This window comes from Maudiozyma barnettii (assembly GCF_903064755.1).
Source record: "Maudiozyma barnettii strain CLIB 1767 genome assembly, contig: KABA2_04, whole genome shotgun sequence".
Classification (NCBI taxonomy): domain Eukaryota; kingdom Fungi; phylum Ascomycota; class Saccharomycetes; order Saccharomycetales; family Saccharomycetaceae; genus Maudiozyma; species Maudiozyma barnettii.
In genome coordinates, this window is record NW_024545241.1 from 1 (window position 1) to 16856 (window position 16856).

Sequence of the window (16856 nt, forward strand, 5' to 3'; positions counted from 1 at the left end):
TCTGCTTCCCCAGAACAACAACCCAAGAAACATCCCTATTACACAATATGCTTCATTATCCAGAAAGTTTTGACGTTATCTGTGTCGTTGATCAAGCCTATTGGTAATGCCCAAAGAGAGTGATTTACTAATGGAAACCGTTATTTCAACTAGTGATGTTGTTTTTCATATTTTTTGGCTTGTAACTGATCATTATTTGATATCTATACATAGTTTTTATAACATCGAACACATTATACATTCTTTATATGTAGCATTTCACCTTTGATTATCATCTCATCTTGTGACGGTACTTAGTAATGACATAAAACGATAAATATTCCTTCAGTAGCACTCGTATTTCCACAAGTTTATTAAGTAGTTTCTTTCTGTTCGTATTATTTAATTTGCCGCTGTAAGTGACCTAGAATTCGATTTAATATATATTTCTAAATTTGTGAGAATATACGTCATTGACTGGTTGAAAATGCATATCTTAGCTATATATTAAAGAAGTGGAACGTCATTACCACAATTATACGACTAATATTAACGGTATAATGGAGAAGAGTCTTTTATAAAAAATAAGAGAAGTAAGGGTTGAACTATTTAGAAAAGTAAATATGATTTAGGTAATTAAATCGTAAGATTCTAAAGTAAATTACTATTAAGATGTCGTCGATATTAAAATAACCTCAGGGGTTTGTAGTACTCTACCATCGCAGTTCGAATCGATGGAAAATTTAACTAACATAATGTTGAGTATATAATTGTGTTGTGTTGTACACTCATTCTTATTGTTTCGTCTATTTGTCTTTAACTTAGTTTGAGTATACGGTTATCTATTGCTTCACCAGAAAGTCAAAAATAATTTAATGTCTTATCAGCCAAATCTAAAAATGTTCACCTATAGTCCGCACTTATTTTTTTTCTTGTCTTTCGCAATGTCAATCAGATTGGTCTATTGTTTCTAAACCGAACCTTCTTTATCTGTCAATATATCATAATTAAATATATTGTTCGAAAGTATTTTTTTTATCCGGATACAGCCGACCTACGCAGTTTCCTCGCAGTTTGCAAATTTCTTTATGGACGATAAAAGTGTCAACATTTGGCATTTTTTTATCTGGTTAGCATATTTCTGAAATCATACTACAATAGTCAAAATGGTTTTCACACAATCATGATTTTGTTTGCTATATTTACTAAATTGCAAATAATAGATTAGACTTCAAAATTCACCATTCATGATTTATTCTCAACTATTTCATTATAAATTTCTGAGATCGTAACAGTCTGTATTTATTTGTTGGGATAATAACATCACAACACGATAGTTTCTAGTGACTATTTCAATTTTATTCGACCCGGACAATCATTCTTATCGGTGATTTAGTCTTACGGTACAAATAAAATTAAAAAAATGTGTCAGGATCATTCTCGATAGCTACTGCTCTTCCTAATTTTACGCTGATAACCTCAATTATCTGGATTATGGCAACCATATAAGTTTCGTAGGATATAATATTTGGCACTTTCCCTTGTATTGTTGTCGCAATTTAAGAATTTTGATATTTTTTTTTTGGATACAGTTCATCCTGTTTAAAATACTTATCTATCATGTTATAATACTAAATTTATGATATCACCGCATAATATCTAGTCTATATTCCCATGATCAAGGGGTCAACACTATCTGTTGTAAGTTGCAGATAAGTCAGGAATGTGCTAGCTTAGCATGATAAATATCACATATATATAAAGAGTGCTTTTCTAATTCTTAATTATCTGTAGCGTATAGTTGTTGTACCCTTTTTACTTACCTAAAACAAACTAACCGAAATATTCTGTCTCAAGTAAACGATGGAGTATAAGGTAGAAAATAATTCATCAGATGAAGTAAACGTTAGTAAAGAAAAGGTTCAGTTTGATTTAAAAAGAGATGTTAGTAGCTCAGATTCAGTCGAAGCCACGGAGTTAAACTCCGACTACGTGACCATTCTGCTTGAGAAACTAGGATACCGTGACAATGACATACATGACATGCCAGATGAATTCAATTTTATATTAACATCATCGGAAAACATAACCTTGGAAGATGCTGTGGAGGTGCTAAAGGAAGCTGTTGAGGACCATGCTGAAGATGAAAATATAGCACACCACCAATATGATGATTGGGTTCGGCTATCAACTACGAGTGATTTGATCACCAACGATTTGGATGTCTTCCTCTGCAAATGTTATGGTGCAATGATTAAGTTTTCTTCTCCATATCTAGAAGTGAGAGCTGTTGTAGATACAGTCGAAGACCCGAACATTCCTGTCGAAACAGTTAGAGCTTATTTCTTGGCAATTGTCTGGAGTATTGTTGGTTCTGGTTTTAATGAGTTTTTTTCCCATAGACTGATTTCGATTTCTGTTTCCACATCTGTTATTCAAATTGTTTTAAATTTTTGTGGTACATTCTGGGCTGACTACTTTCCATGTTGGGGTTTCAATATTGGGAAAAGAAGAATTGCTTTAAATATAGAAACACCATGGACCAAGAAAGAGCAGATGTTTTCTACCCTATTGTTTGCCATTTCTATGGGAACTTTCTATACGCACTATAACATTTTGACATTAAAGATGAAGTATGATGTTCATTTGGGTTTTGGTTATCAGTTTTTGTTATCTCTTTCTGTTCAATTCTTAGGGTTTGGGTTTGCAGGTATCCTGAGAAGATTTGTTGTATACCCAGTCAAGGCCATGTGGCCAACAGTGTTACCAACGTTAGCTCTAAACAGGGCTTTGTGTAGCCGTAGCAGTGGACAGGCCAAAAAGCAATATAAGGTTTTTGGGTACAGTTTCCTCTTCATCTTCTTCTACAATTGGTTCCCAACCTATATCATCAATATATTGAATACATTCAATTGGATGACATGGATTGCGCCCAACAATATTCATCTAGCAAACATAACAGGTGGTGTTACCGGGCTAGGGTTTAATCCAATTACTAGCTTTGATTGGAACGTTCTAGGTAATATGGGGCCATTGATTACCCCATTCTGGTCGTTAGTTAACCAATATGTTGCTGCAGTGCTTACAGCATTGATAATAATTGCAGTTTACTACACAAATTATGCAAACACGCAATATCTACCAATGTTCACTCAAGGTCTTTACACGAACACTGGTGAACCTTACTCGGTTCATATGATTTTAAACGAAAAAAATGAGTTAGATATTGACAAATATCAGGCATACTCACCACCATTCTACACTGCCGGAAATTTGGTATCATATGGTTGTTTTATCGCATGTTATCCTTTGATGATCGTTTATTCTATGTTTGTTCACACCAAATTATTATCAACATCATTCAAAAGTTTTGGTAAAAGTATTATGTCCTTACGCCAACGTAGTACATGGAGTAATGTAAATGACAGTGATGGTGGGTTGTCTGAATTCCATGACATTCATTGCACAATGATGAAGAAATATAAGGAAGTTCCCGACTGGTGGTATTTCGCAATTTTAATTATTTCAATAGTTATCGGTATAATTGTTGTTGAAGCTTATCATACAAACACACCTGTTTGGGGTTTATTCGTTTCAGTTGGTTTCAATGCAGCCTTCTTAATTCCCGTTACTCTATTACAATCGATTGCAGGTGTCTCGCTAGGGTTGAATTTATTGATTGAAATGATTATTGGTTATGCTTTACCTGGTAACCCATTTGCACTAATGATCATTAAGGCATTCGGTTACAACATTGATGCCCAATCTGATAATTATGTCTCTAATCAAAAGATGGCACATTATGCCAAGATTCCACCGGTGGCATTATTCAGGGGACAATGCTTCATTGTATTGTTACAAATATTTGTTAATATGGGTGTGTTGAATTGGCAAGCAAGCAACATTAAAGGTTTCTGTACACCAAAACAAACCGCCAAATTCACTTGTCCTGACATTACAACTTTCTTCAATTCATCGATTGTTTGGGGTGCCATTGGTCCCAAGAGAATCTTTAACGACATATATCCAATCCTCAGATGGTGTTGGTTAATCGGCGCCTTACTTGGTTTGTTATTTGGTGCCATTAAGAGATGGCGTCCTAGGTTCATACCAAGGAATTTCGATCCAGTTGTCTTTGTTGTTGGTATGCTTTCATTCAGTCCTCCATATGGGTTAATGTATTTCACACCAAGTTTCATTATTGGTATATTCTCTCAATTCTACATTAGGAGATATCACGTTAGAAAATGGGAGAGATACAACTACATGATTCAATCTGGTCTTGCAGCAGGTCTGGTCTTTTCTGCCATCATTATATTTTTTGCGGTTCAATATAAGGATACGCAATTGAGTTGGTGGGGGAATAATGTGCCTTACGCTGGTGTCGATGCCATTGGTCTACCAATAAGAAATATTACTGACCTTCCAAAGGGGTACTTCGGTCCAGATCCAGGCCACTATCCATGAACAAAAGTGGACCCTCTTTCTTCTATTGATATCTTTTTATCATTTCTAATTATTCTTTTCGTTATTTTTTTACTCCAGCGCGCCTCGATGGATCAATGGCTTTTCTTTATCTATTTATTTTTACCTTGTTTGGGGAGTGTACTTGTATCACTCTATACCTTATATTTAACTAATATATACAATGTTATTATTGATTGTTTTGTATTCGAATACTGAGAGTTTGTACTGGTAGTGTTATTGTATAGCGAATTTATTAGAAGCTGCACAACCTGTTGCGGGCTCATTATTTAACGCCTGTAAATTATCAGGACGTTGTGAAAAAGGATGATGCCCTCATAGTGAACCGTTCCTGGGGGAAATGGTCTTCTAATTATCAATAAAGAGTTCCTATGCTAACTGGACATGTCATTTATATGAAACCAGATTAGTATGTTAAACCAACAAGGGACTTGTCTCGTCAGCGGAACAACAGCAGTATAAGACATATCCAGCACGTGACCATGCACAGATAGATGAATCATAATAGCATGATTCCAAAACCAAGAATTCGTTTACAGATCGCTAATTTAAAGACGGACACTTTTATTCATTCACTTTGTTATGAATCATGACTTAATTATGATGGTGACCTTGAAAATTTTGTTCTCGTTGGTGGGAATACCAGAAAACAGAGCTTTTTACAGGTCAACAGCATCGCACCTTGATGTATTTTTTTTTATCAATGAATAATAGTTTCCAAATACTATATAAAGGACATCGATAGGACTCCTAAGAGTTTGTTTTTTCTTTTCCCAAAATCGTCTGTGTTTGATTTTAATTTGTTTTGGATTACGTACACATAGTTGACGATTCAAAAACATGGTCTCGATGAAACTGTTAATTCGTCTTCAAAGAACCACTTTTTTTACTGGTAAGAGACATTTGTCAATCCCTACAGATACCAAAACAAATATTGTTCACCGTGCAATCTCCACCACTGAACCTACTCACTGTTGGTCAAAAGAAGATATTAAATCAATCTATGAGACACCGCTGTTGAATTTAATATATGCTGCTCAGACTCAACATAGAAGATTTCATGATCCATCAAAAGTCCAACTATGTACATTGATGAATATTAAGACAGGTGGTTGTACTGAAAATTGTAGCTACTGTTCTCAATCTTCGAGTAATAACACCGGTTTAAAAGCTGAAAAGCTAGTTACAGTAGAAGAAGTGAAAGAAGAAGCTCTGTTAGCTAAGAAGAATGGTTCAACCAGATTCTGTTTAGGTGCTGCTTGGAGAGGTATGGAAGGCAGAAAGAGTGCTTTGAAAACTATATCTAAAATGGTTGAAACAGTTAATAATATTGGATTAGAAAGTTGTGTCACCCTAGGTATGATTGACAAGTCCCATTCCGACACATTAAAGGATGCCGGCCTATCTGCTTATAATTGTAATATCGACACTTCAAGAGAGCACTATAAAAATATCGTCTCAACGAGATCTTACGATGATCGTTTGAAAACTTTAAATAAGGTTCGTGAGTCTGGTATCACCGTATGTACCGGTGGTATTTTAGGGCTTGGGGAATCGCAGGACGACAGAATTGGGTTCTTGCATACATTATCGAACATGAGCCCTCATCCAGAATCTGTTCCAATCAACAGGTTGGTGGAAATTGACGGTACTAAGATAGTTAATGATCTTAAGAAAGGTAAAACTCCTAAGTTGATGTTTGAAGATATCGTAAGAACAATTGCTACAGCTAGAATCCTTATGCCAAAAACCATGATTAGATTGGCCGCAGGCCGTTATACCATGCGTGAATATGAGCAATTCATATGTTTTATGGCTGGATGTAATAGTATTTTCACTGGGAAAGATATGCTAACTACCCCTTGTAATGGCTGGGATGAAGATAAAGTTATGTTAGCTAAATGGGGCCTAGAACCTTTGAAACCATTTTCAACGACAACCNGAAGATAAAGTTATGTTAGCTAAATGGGGCCTAGAACCTTTGAAACCATTTTCAACGACAACCCTATAGTTTGTCTATAGTATTTATTTATTTATTTATTTATTTATTTATTTATTTATTTATTTATCTTTTAGCATAATTTGTTTATGACTATTGTAAAAGTTGAAGGGTATGAGTTTAGCGTACAAAAATAGTCTAGTATATATATATAATTTAAAAATAATACACTAACGAACTTGAATCAATTGATATTTCGAAAAATATTTTAGGTAGGAGAAAAATAAACATTGGATATTTTAGTAGTATTAGATCAAAAATAATGTTAGCATTGCAAAGGTCACTGTGACGAACCAGGTGTTAGCAAGCAGTACCACTGCTTCATTGAAAAATTCCTGGATTCCTTCAGGATCGTCAGATCCACCAATTATGGAAGAGCCGAGTTCTTCTAGATCAGCCTTTCTTTACTTTCCTTATTTGAGTCAAGTATAGACACGCTGATGGAAGTTCTAACATCTCCTTTTTTAGCCGAATTCATCGTTGTTGGATTTTCAAGTGTTGATTATGTATATAGATATTTACTACATATGTAAATCAGTATGTCATTCTTCTAAGTTAAGGAAGAAACCTCTATGTTCCAACATTATATATGTATCAACAATTATATATTGCAAAGAACATGATATCATGAGAAAATAAAAATTGAAAATATAAATGTCATTAAGAATAAATAAAATATTAAAAGTATAATCCAACATCCAGGATGTTAAATTAAGATCATGTATGTATGCTATGCAAATGAGAATGCATAGAAGGAGGTATTTGTCGTAAACTAGAGGGAGAGAAGGAATAATTTCCAACTATATATGTATTAAAACACTTTCCCTAGATATTTGTCATAGAACCATTCCCAGTTCTTACCGTTCTGTTTAATTCTTTCTGCTTTCTCTGCATCTTGAATCTTACCATCTTCTTCTTCTTGGTCGATCGCAGCCTTGTATGTATACAAGTCGGCTTCTTCCGGTTTAACAAATTTTGTCTTGTAATAAAATTTATAACCGAAGAAACTGATGAAGAAAACAGGCAAACCAATGTAGCCGGTAATAAAAGTTTTATAATCGAATTCGTGGCCTAAGAAAACGGTGAAATTTTTGATTAGAGCCAATAGACAACAGAAGAACAAAGCAAACCAAGCACCATATGGTTGAAATGGAGCAACGTAAGCAAAGGTAGATTTGTCTACGCCTTGTGCTCTAACGGCTCTATCGAAGCAAATGTAAGTGATCAAAATACAGATCCAACTTAAAACACCAAAGATAGAGACAACGTTAACGAAATAATTAAAGACTTTAGCAGACCCAGAAGAGACACTCATAAATGCAAGTAGGCAGAAAAGAACACTGACCCCTAAGGAGTAATATGGAATACCCCATCTATTGGTTATTGCTAAGAATTTAGGAGCTTTGTTATCAATTGCCAAGGAGTAAAGAGACCTGGAAGCAACGTATAAATCAGAGTTGCAAGCACTGAAGACAAAGATTAAAACACATGCGTTGAAAATATGTGGTAAAACATTAATACCAGAGTTTATAATAGCAACAACGAATGGGGAAGCAGCAGCACTGGTACTTGCATTTTTGGCACTAGCCAACCTTGGATCATTCGAAGCAACACACATACCAAGTAAGAAAATTGAAATAACGTAGAAGATAATTAAACGACACATTGTTAACTTAACGGCCTTTGGAATATTCTTTCTTGGATTTTCAGCTTCTGCTGCAACAATACCGGTTAATTCAATACCTAGATAACAGAATAAAGCGTAAACGAAGCATGCGGAAAATGAAACAAATTTACCAGTGTCACCCGAGATGGCATCTGAGTATTCTTTGAAAGCACCTGGATTCTTCCAATAACGGAACCCTAATCTATCATGAGATGGACCTCCACCTAACATGATAACAAACATTAAGATGATTAAACCTAACATGACAAGCACTTTAAAACTTGATAACCAGAATTCGAATTCACCAAAGAATTTAACACCAAAGGAATTAATGATGATGATTATAATTAATAATATAGTAATCCATACCCCAGGGTTTACTGTGTCTCTATCGACCCAATATTGCATAACTAAAGCTGCTGCAGTCAATTGATTTGGTGGTAAAATGAAGTATTTAAATAAATATGAATAACCAACAGCGAAACCAAGGGCGGGATCACAATATCTAGTTGCATAACTTGTGAAACCATCCAATGGAATATAAGAAGCCATTTCACCAAGACATGACATGACGAAAAAAACTAATATACCAACAAATGAATATGAGATTAGCATTGAGACTGGACCTGCAGTCCCTAAAGATGTACCGGTACCGATTAAAAGACCTGTACCAAGACTACCACCTAAAGCAATCATTGAAGTATGTCTAGCTTTTAAATCTCTCTTTAATCTAGTACCTTCAGTTTTACCATCAAAAGCTTTAAAATTTTCATCATCCGAGAGACTGATACTATTAGCCTCTAAATCACTATTTGAATCTAATACTTCTTCTTTAATAGGATTTTTTATTTTAGATTTGTCTATAGTATAGACATTTGTTAGGTCAGAGCCTAAGTCTTCACTCATTTCTCTGACAGTCATATTTAATTAAAGAGTGAATGTAAATGAGAGAATTCCTTTTATTTTAGTATTAATTGTTAATATAAGTGGAGATGTTGCTATTATTAAAGAAAAAAAGAACTTAATTATTCTTTTGATTTAGTGGAAGAAATTATTAATCAATCCAATTACAGTATTATATAATTTTGAATAAAATGTTATTGAAATTTCCATCCTTTATATATATCAATTGATAGATATAATTTGTGAGAATTAACTGTTCAACAAAATAATTTCAAGATGACTTTACCCATTTTATTGTGTGCTGCTAAATTTGAATTCTTCGGTTGTTATTTTTTCTCAATTGAGTACGACTATCAAGTAAATGAAAAGAGTAACTTATCGATAAATTTTTAATCAATTCGATAATAGTTTTTAACTATCAACCTAGAAATAAAAGAGGGAAAGTGAGAGGATCTAACAAAATAAAGAGCAATATAATCGATAAAAGGGATAATGAAAATAAGAAGAAGGTAAATAGATGGGTGGTCACACACATACGTAGTGCTTGAAATGATAAAATATTAAATTTTTATTTTCCTCCTGATCCCTCAAATCGATGAAGAAGAAGAAAGATAGAGGCTATCATATTCAATTAAGTAAATTGAAAATGATTAGATTTGATACGGCCTAGTGGAAGATTTCATAAATTAGTGTATTATTATTTTTGATAGAAAAGGGGGTCATGAATGGAAGAAACTAATGCATTTTGTAATGCAATTTGTTTATTTACATATCTCCCATCTTCAACCCAATAGCATCACACACACCCGCAAAAAAATATTATTGAAAAAAAAAAAATCATGAAGCACATCATCGACTGGTGAAGTAGAGAGGTTGTAGAAAGAAAGGGCAGCAAGCAAATATATTCTTGAAATATCAAGAATCTTGATAGATGAAAATAAAGGATCAGGAGAGGACGAAGTGTAAAAATTGTGACACTTTAAGCTGTAAATTTCATAGAAAAAAAGAACAAGATAAGTAACTTACGAATTCTTCTGTAGTTATCTCTAATTGTATTGTATCCCTTGTGTAATGATGACGATAATAATATGGCAAGCTACTTGTATTTGAACCCGAGAGCGGTAGTGTAAATCCTATTGATAATAATAATCGTTCAGTTTTTGTTTACCTTTTCTCTTAATTATTTTAAATTAATGAATATGGGTATTAATTACGTGTTTGTATGATGAATATTGGATGGATACGGTCAAATAATTAGTTATGATGATGCTACTGAATGTAACGTGAGTGACCCAGACAAAACATTGCAGTAACAAAACTTTTTTTTGCTCCTTCTGGATGGGGCATAGAAGGTAAAAACAAGTTTAGAGGGGCTAAGTTGGTTAACCGCATAGTGAGGCTGCCCATACTCTATTCTCTCTTTATTTCTTAGTTTTTGCTGTAAGGTAAAAAAAGATATAAATATATCTTTGTACGTCCTGAACTATGGCTGGTAATGGCAAAGTAATAAAAAATCGGCAAAGAACGGTAATAACAGGAAGAAGAAACTTGAAACTTCCATGCGGCTCCAAACTTTTTTTTCAAAACTTTTTTAATGCCTTAGTTGCCTAATATATGGGACACTTGTGCGTTATCTTCTGTGTCTCCAACGTCCGAGTTGCTACGGCATTGTTATTTTTCTCGCTTTGTAGAACGGCAGAATGGATTAAATTATTCTGTTTTTGTTTGTTTTTGTTTGTTTTGCCATCCCTCAATATAATTAAACAACGAGTTTAACAGGAAAATAGTGGGAGAAGTAGCCACCTATAGAGGGGTATGTATGTTAATTAACAGAAAGTGAAGTTATATTTTGTTCTTCCACGGACCATTTAATCATAATGATTCTGATATTTGCTTCTCTTATCTTTGTAGTTCAGCCGTTCAACCGAATTATTGTTAGATTGTTCAGACATACTATCGACAGAAGAAGACGACGAATGATCATATCACTATCCCCGTACCTCCGAGATTTCGGGCACCCATTTTTTTGCTTTATATTACTCGCTAGTGACAGGCTAGATCACGTTCTGCGAAGTTTCGGAAAACGGGCTGCCATTCTAATTTCATTTTATTTTTCTGCCTCCATTATGATTTAATTATTCTCCACGAAATCACGTCATACGTCGTCATGTAGTTAATAACTATAATGATGTAATTAAATTTGAATAAATTTGATATGATTTGAAAATGTAATGTAATGTAATAATGACGTCTTTCTAATTAAAGAAATTTTATTTCGGACTTCAAAATGGTTATATATGGAATGACTTTCAAGACAGGATATTTAGCGGAATTTGTTATCTTTCATTTAATGTTATATCATTCATTGGAAGATAACTAAAGAACTGATAGTCCCCTTTTTTTTGGTCTATTGAGTCATTTCTGGTCGAATATATTATATTACCATAATACAGTTGAATAAAATGGTACTAAAATAATGTGAGCGTTATACCGAAAAGATATTTATTTTTTTATCTTGACCTTATCATATATCTATTAGATCATTTGTATCCGTTTAAAGTTATCCTGCCCTGTTTTTTATCTTATTCCTGTTGAGAACTGTCATTTATTGCAAAATAAGAGACACCGAAATTTTTTAAATATTTAAAAACTGTGGAGTCTTCTTCAATTATCATTTAGAATAATATATTGTTATATATTGTTATATTATTCAATGGACTTAGTTGATGATCTTTAGAAAGATTATCATCTCATTATACCCCCTCCCTTAAATAAATAATAAAAACTGTGGTGGTATTATAGCATCATGTCAATATCTGAAGTATGAAAAGTCATCTATTCTGGTTAAGCATGATAGAAAATATGGTATTATTTTGATTTCTTATCATTGGATATTCAATATGGTAAAACATAAGGTCTGTTTGAATAATTGATACCGTTAAAGAATTATTATTTTCAAAAAATCATAATAATTGAGACGTGATTTAGTTCTCTTTATATACAATTTATTTTATTTTTTTGGAGTAATGGGGAATTAAGTTTTTAGAAATTAAAAAAAATTTGAATTGTTTTCTTATCTTGATTAATTACTCATTTTCTTCTTAAATTATTTATCAATTTAGAATTTTTGGTTTATTCAAATAACATATTGTGGTAAAAATTGGTTCAACGCTTACTAAATAAAAAAATAATAATAAATAATAATAATAACGATGTGTTAGAGGACAATTGCCTTATTCTTTTTTTATACCTAAACTATGATACAATATACATATATTTATTACAATATCTATGAGAAATGAATACCAACTTGATGGAATGCATATAATAATTTTAAAAAATCATTTTGATCACATTTACCTGCTCTCTTATCATTTAATTCAGTTTCTTTCAATACAGTTTCAATCTTATTTTTTACAACATCGGTTAATGATATACTTTCATCATTAATCATTTGATTATTCATGGCTAAAAATGTCTTATAATTCTTTTCAAGGATTTGTAAAACTGTAGTCGATTTAAATCCAGCTGAAATTGTACGATTCTTTCTAACAAAAACAATACGTAATAAACCATCCCATTCATTGAAATCAACTTGAGGTCTAGGATTTTTAATTTCAATTCGTACAACACTAGATTCAACTTGTGGAGGTGGTCTAAAATTATTTCTACCGACTTTCATAATGTGAGTAACATTAGCCCACATTTGAACATTGGCTGATAATCTACAATATAAAGAATCACCTGGTCTTGCTAATAATCTCAAAGCAAATTCTCTTTGAAACATTAAAATCGATACTCTTGGTGGATTTGGTTGATTAATTAATTTGAATACTAATGGTGATGAAATTTGGTATGGCGTATTACTTATACATATATCAAAATATGGCAAATCAGTCTTCATAAAATCACCTAATAAAATATCTAATTTTTTCTCACCAGATGTACCATGAACTCTCTTAGTCAACTCTGCTGCCATTCTAGGATCCATTTCAACAGCAACAACCTTTCTTGCTTGCTCTAAGATTCTAACAGTCAGGTTACCTGTACCCGGACCAACTTCAAGAACAACATCGGATGGCTTTATGTTTGCTTTATCCACAATACCTTGTGCCACTAATGGATTCTTCAAAATATGTTGACCTAAATCGGTATTAAATTTGAAAACTGAACTCAAATGTTTTTCAGCTGCCACTTGTTTTGCCGATGTTGGCGCCGTGGAGTACTTCTTCTTAGCTGCTTTTGCCATATCTTCACTGTTTTATTTCACTCCCTTGGTATTCAAGTCTATTGACCTTATTTGTATATCAGTAATAAATGCATGCTCGAATAAGACCTTTTAACATAGGATCATATAAAATTTCTTGATAATTTTTTTTTTGCGATGAGATGCATCGCTAACCTTAAATCTGAAAAAAAAAATATTTCACTGAACTTAATGTACATCGTGAAAGATGATATTTTATAGTCTCCAATCCTTTAACTCGGATAGGTACTAAAGTTATTTTGAACATTATTTATGAGATATTTAATGTTATATGCAGTTTTATAAATGTTGTATAATTTCATTCAATCTTTGAACGGGTAATTTCTGAATATATAAAGAGAGTAGAAAAGATATATCGTTCTCCATCGATACTATACAATGGTAAATGACGGTATCCACGTTTCAAATACTCGGTTTTAATGGTACAAGAAGCTAACGTAGTTTCGCTGGTCTTCACAATGATCTGAATAAAGCTAAAATTCAAACAACTTAAAGTAATATTGGTTTCAGCGTTCCAAACAGGATTGAAACCATTACCTGGGCATGCTCCACTTCTAATCTCTGTCTCTGATAATCTTGTGCAATTTTTTAAGTAGTGAACTGGATTCATAATAGATTCTCCATCAATAATAAATTTAACAACCACATATGGTGCAAAGTCACTATCACTCGAAGAATTGTTTTCAAGTTTTGGCAATAATTGTCCTGATAGTATTTTAATTTTAATTTCATTGGGTTCAGAGAAATTTTCAAGTTGTAATTGATCATACATCGAAATCAAATCATTAACTTTACCAACTTTGGATCGCAATGATAAAGGTTTTAAGACATAACCCGAATGTGCAATTTCATTTTTTTGGTTTGTTAGTTGAAACATAGCTAAATTGATTTGTTGCCCTAAATCGTTCGTTTGCCAATTAGTTGCCACCATTTGGATACCTAATTTCCAATAATATATGGGATCAAAGTTGGTAGATTTATATCTGAACACATGTGGATAAAGTCGCATAAGATATCTCCTATTATGTTTATCGAGAGATAATTTGAGTGAAACATCTTTACACATACTGTTAACCTTCTTTTCATTAAGAGAAAAACAATGTGCCACTGCTTTTGATTCTGGTAAAGAAAAATTCCTATATTTTACCCCATATATTGCCGATATATCTATCAAATCCTTAATAACTACAACACGTCCGGTTATAGTACCGATTCTCTTAATTCTGTTGAAATTTGTAGGTTCATTTGGTGACATCGGTTGAATATTGGTTATTGGTTTTGATCCTGATATCGATGACTTGCGAGACTTTATAGTGGTGCTTCCTGTAGACGTATATTCCTCAGAATCATCATAATTAGAACTCCCAAATGTAGATGAATAATCGAGATTCGACGAGGAACCAGTTTTTGAAGAACTTTCTGTTGTGAAAGTCTGTGTTTCAGCGTCATAATGTTTAGGCTTTTTGGATTTTATAATAATCTTATGCCGGAGTTCTAGAGGTGATGGTAAATCATTGTTATTCAATACATCAGTATATAATAACCCTCCAAATATCTTTTCTATCTTCTCCTTTGTTATCTTTTGGTTATTTCTATCACAATGAATTTCTAATGAGATGATTAGTGGGAATGGAGACGATATAAATGCATATTTTCTAATAACTTTAAGAACATTTCCTAGAGGGATAGCTGCTGTAAGCACTCCATGGCATACCACCGGCCCAGATTCATCATCCCATATATCTATTTCAACACTTCGACAACCTTGTTGTAATACTTGGATGTATGCCTCCACAGAAGGAGTTTCGGCTATCTGTTTACCAAGTAAATATGTGTTGTGAGATGATGCAATGAAGTAATGGTTTAACGGTTTTGAATAGTCAAATGAATTTTCGGTTTCATCAGTCATAAAAGAAGCATTCCTTAAGTACTGAAGAAAAGCTTCTTCATCCAGTAATCTGGTCTTCATATTTTTATATTTGTTAAATAATAGTTCGCACTCAGTTTTTGAAAGCACAACTTCCATTTGAACATATTTCAGGAACTGCCAGAATATATCCAAACTCATAGATGTATTAGATTTTACAAGTTTTTTCCAAATGTGATTTACTTCGTTACGTTCCCTAAGTAATTCAACAAAATGTTGAAATTCTTTAAAGTTTAATAGTTGGTTGTTGTTTACATCTGCAATATTGAATATTTTCCATAAATGATCCTTTGAACAATAAATATGGAATCTTTTACAAAGTTTTGAAACCTCCTGAAATGTCAGAGTATCACTTGATCTATCTTCTTCTCGTTCTGAAACAGTTGTCTCCCAATGGATTTTTGCAAACCTCTCGCTGTCTGGGATAGATATACTTTCCATTAATTTCCTTCTTCTGGACACTAATCCGCAAATTACATTTAAAAAAGCGTCAAATCTATCTTTATCTTCAGCAATAACATGTAATGCCTTCAATTTATTTGACACACTATATATTATTGTTAGCCACAAATCAGCGAAGTTATCTGAGACACCATACTCTTCACGGTAATTACTAGCCATTTTTCCGATTCTGACATCTCTTATAGAGTCCAATTCCAGTATTTTGTTGCCTTGTTTCCACATTAAGGAACTGTTGTCACTATCTAATTTAAACAAGTACCATCTTCTCTTATTTCTTGTTATTTTTTCTAAAAACACACCCTCAGATTGTAATGTATAACACATTTGAGATATGTTCTCCGATAGCAATGACTTATTATGGAGACTCGCATACTTGAGAATGTCTTGTAAAGAAGGTTGAGATGTGGCAGGACCAACAATAGTAGTGCCAAAGTCTAATGAACTATTTAATAAAGTTTGTGACGATTCTTGTAAAGGGTAAACCAGACCAGCTGTCTTCCTTAACAGTGATTTCAGATTTCTTACAATTCTATAATTTGTGTTCAGTCTTGTCGTTTGTTTTGATGGTGTGTTTAGAGTTGATGACATATTCGAATTCAAAGAATCAGTTTTTGAAGACAGCTGCCTTCTGTCACCATGAATCAATGTATCATTGGTAGTAAGTACTTTATCAGTATATATATTATGATCATTCCCTGATGATGGATTATTTGATTCCATTTAGTGGATTGTTTCCTTTTATTTCTGCAAAAAAATGGATACTAGTGTGGAAATGATACGAATATCTTCGATACATTCGATTACCCAAATAGAAACATTAATCCTACAAATAAGGGCAGTAAACTATACTTGACGTCAGTAGTTTACAATATAAGTATTAAAAGAGTTTTTCGTTCTTGGTGTTCTAATGGATAATCGAACATTCTTGAATCATAAATATCCAGTGTCCTAATTATGTAATGATCATCAATTGTCCTTGCAGAAGAAACTTTGTTGTCTCCGCGGTGCGTCAGTTTATTTCTTCGTGCGGTGCATTCCATTCTCGATGAGAGAACAATCAATTTAATATCCTAAGGAATAAGGGGAATGCCTTCTTGGGGTGAGTGGAACTTCGGTTTTATGTTGTTGTATGTGAATATTCATTAAGTTATTAATTATATAAGTCAGA

At 33.0% G+C, this 16856-nt stretch overlaps 4 protein-coding genes across 4 annotated transcripts; 1 reads left to right on the forward strand and 3 right to left on the reverse strand.

Annotated features, from left to right (window-relative positions):
* Positions 1 to 1842: 1842 nt before the first annotated feature.
* OPT2 (Opt2p) lies at positions 1843 to 4446 on the forward strand (the record flags this gene model as incomplete). Its single annotated transcript, XM_041550081.1, has 1 exon — positions 1843 to 4446. The coding sequence occupies one exon, from the start codon at positions 1843 to 1845 to the stop codon at positions 4444 to 4446; it is 2604 nt and encodes an 867-aa protein (XP_041406015.1).
* Positions 4447 to 7274: 2828 nt separating this feature from the next.
* DIP5 (dicarboxylic amino acid permease) lies at positions 7275 to 9035 on the reverse strand (the record flags this gene model as incomplete). Its single annotated transcript, XM_041550082.1, has 1 exon — positions 7275 to 9035. The coding sequence occupies one exon, from the start codon at positions 9033 to 9035 to the stop codon at positions 7275 to 7277; it is 1761 nt and encodes a 586-aa protein (XP_041406016.1).
* Positions 9036 to 12321: 3286 nt separating this feature from the next.
* Positions 12322 to 13281, reverse strand: DIM1 (putative dimethyladenosine transferase; the record flags this gene model as incomplete). The annotated part of the gene is made up of 1 exon (XM_041550083.1): positions 12322 to 13281. One exon carries the CDS (start codon positions 13279 to 13281, stop codon positions 12322 to 12324), a length of 960 nt encoding a protein of 319 aa, XP_041406017.1.
* A 316-nt stretch (positions 13282 to 13597) lies between these two features.
* On the reverse strand, positions 13598 to 16408 carry PLC1 (phosphatidylinositol phospholipase C; the record flags this gene model as incomplete). The annotated part of the gene is made up of 1 exon (XM_041550084.1): positions 13598 to 16408. The coding sequence occupies one exon, from the start codon at positions 16406 to 16408 to the stop codon at positions 13598 to 13600; it is 2811 nt and encodes a 936-aa protein (XP_041406018.1).
* Between the last annotated feature and the right edge of the window lie 448 nt (positions 16409 to 16856).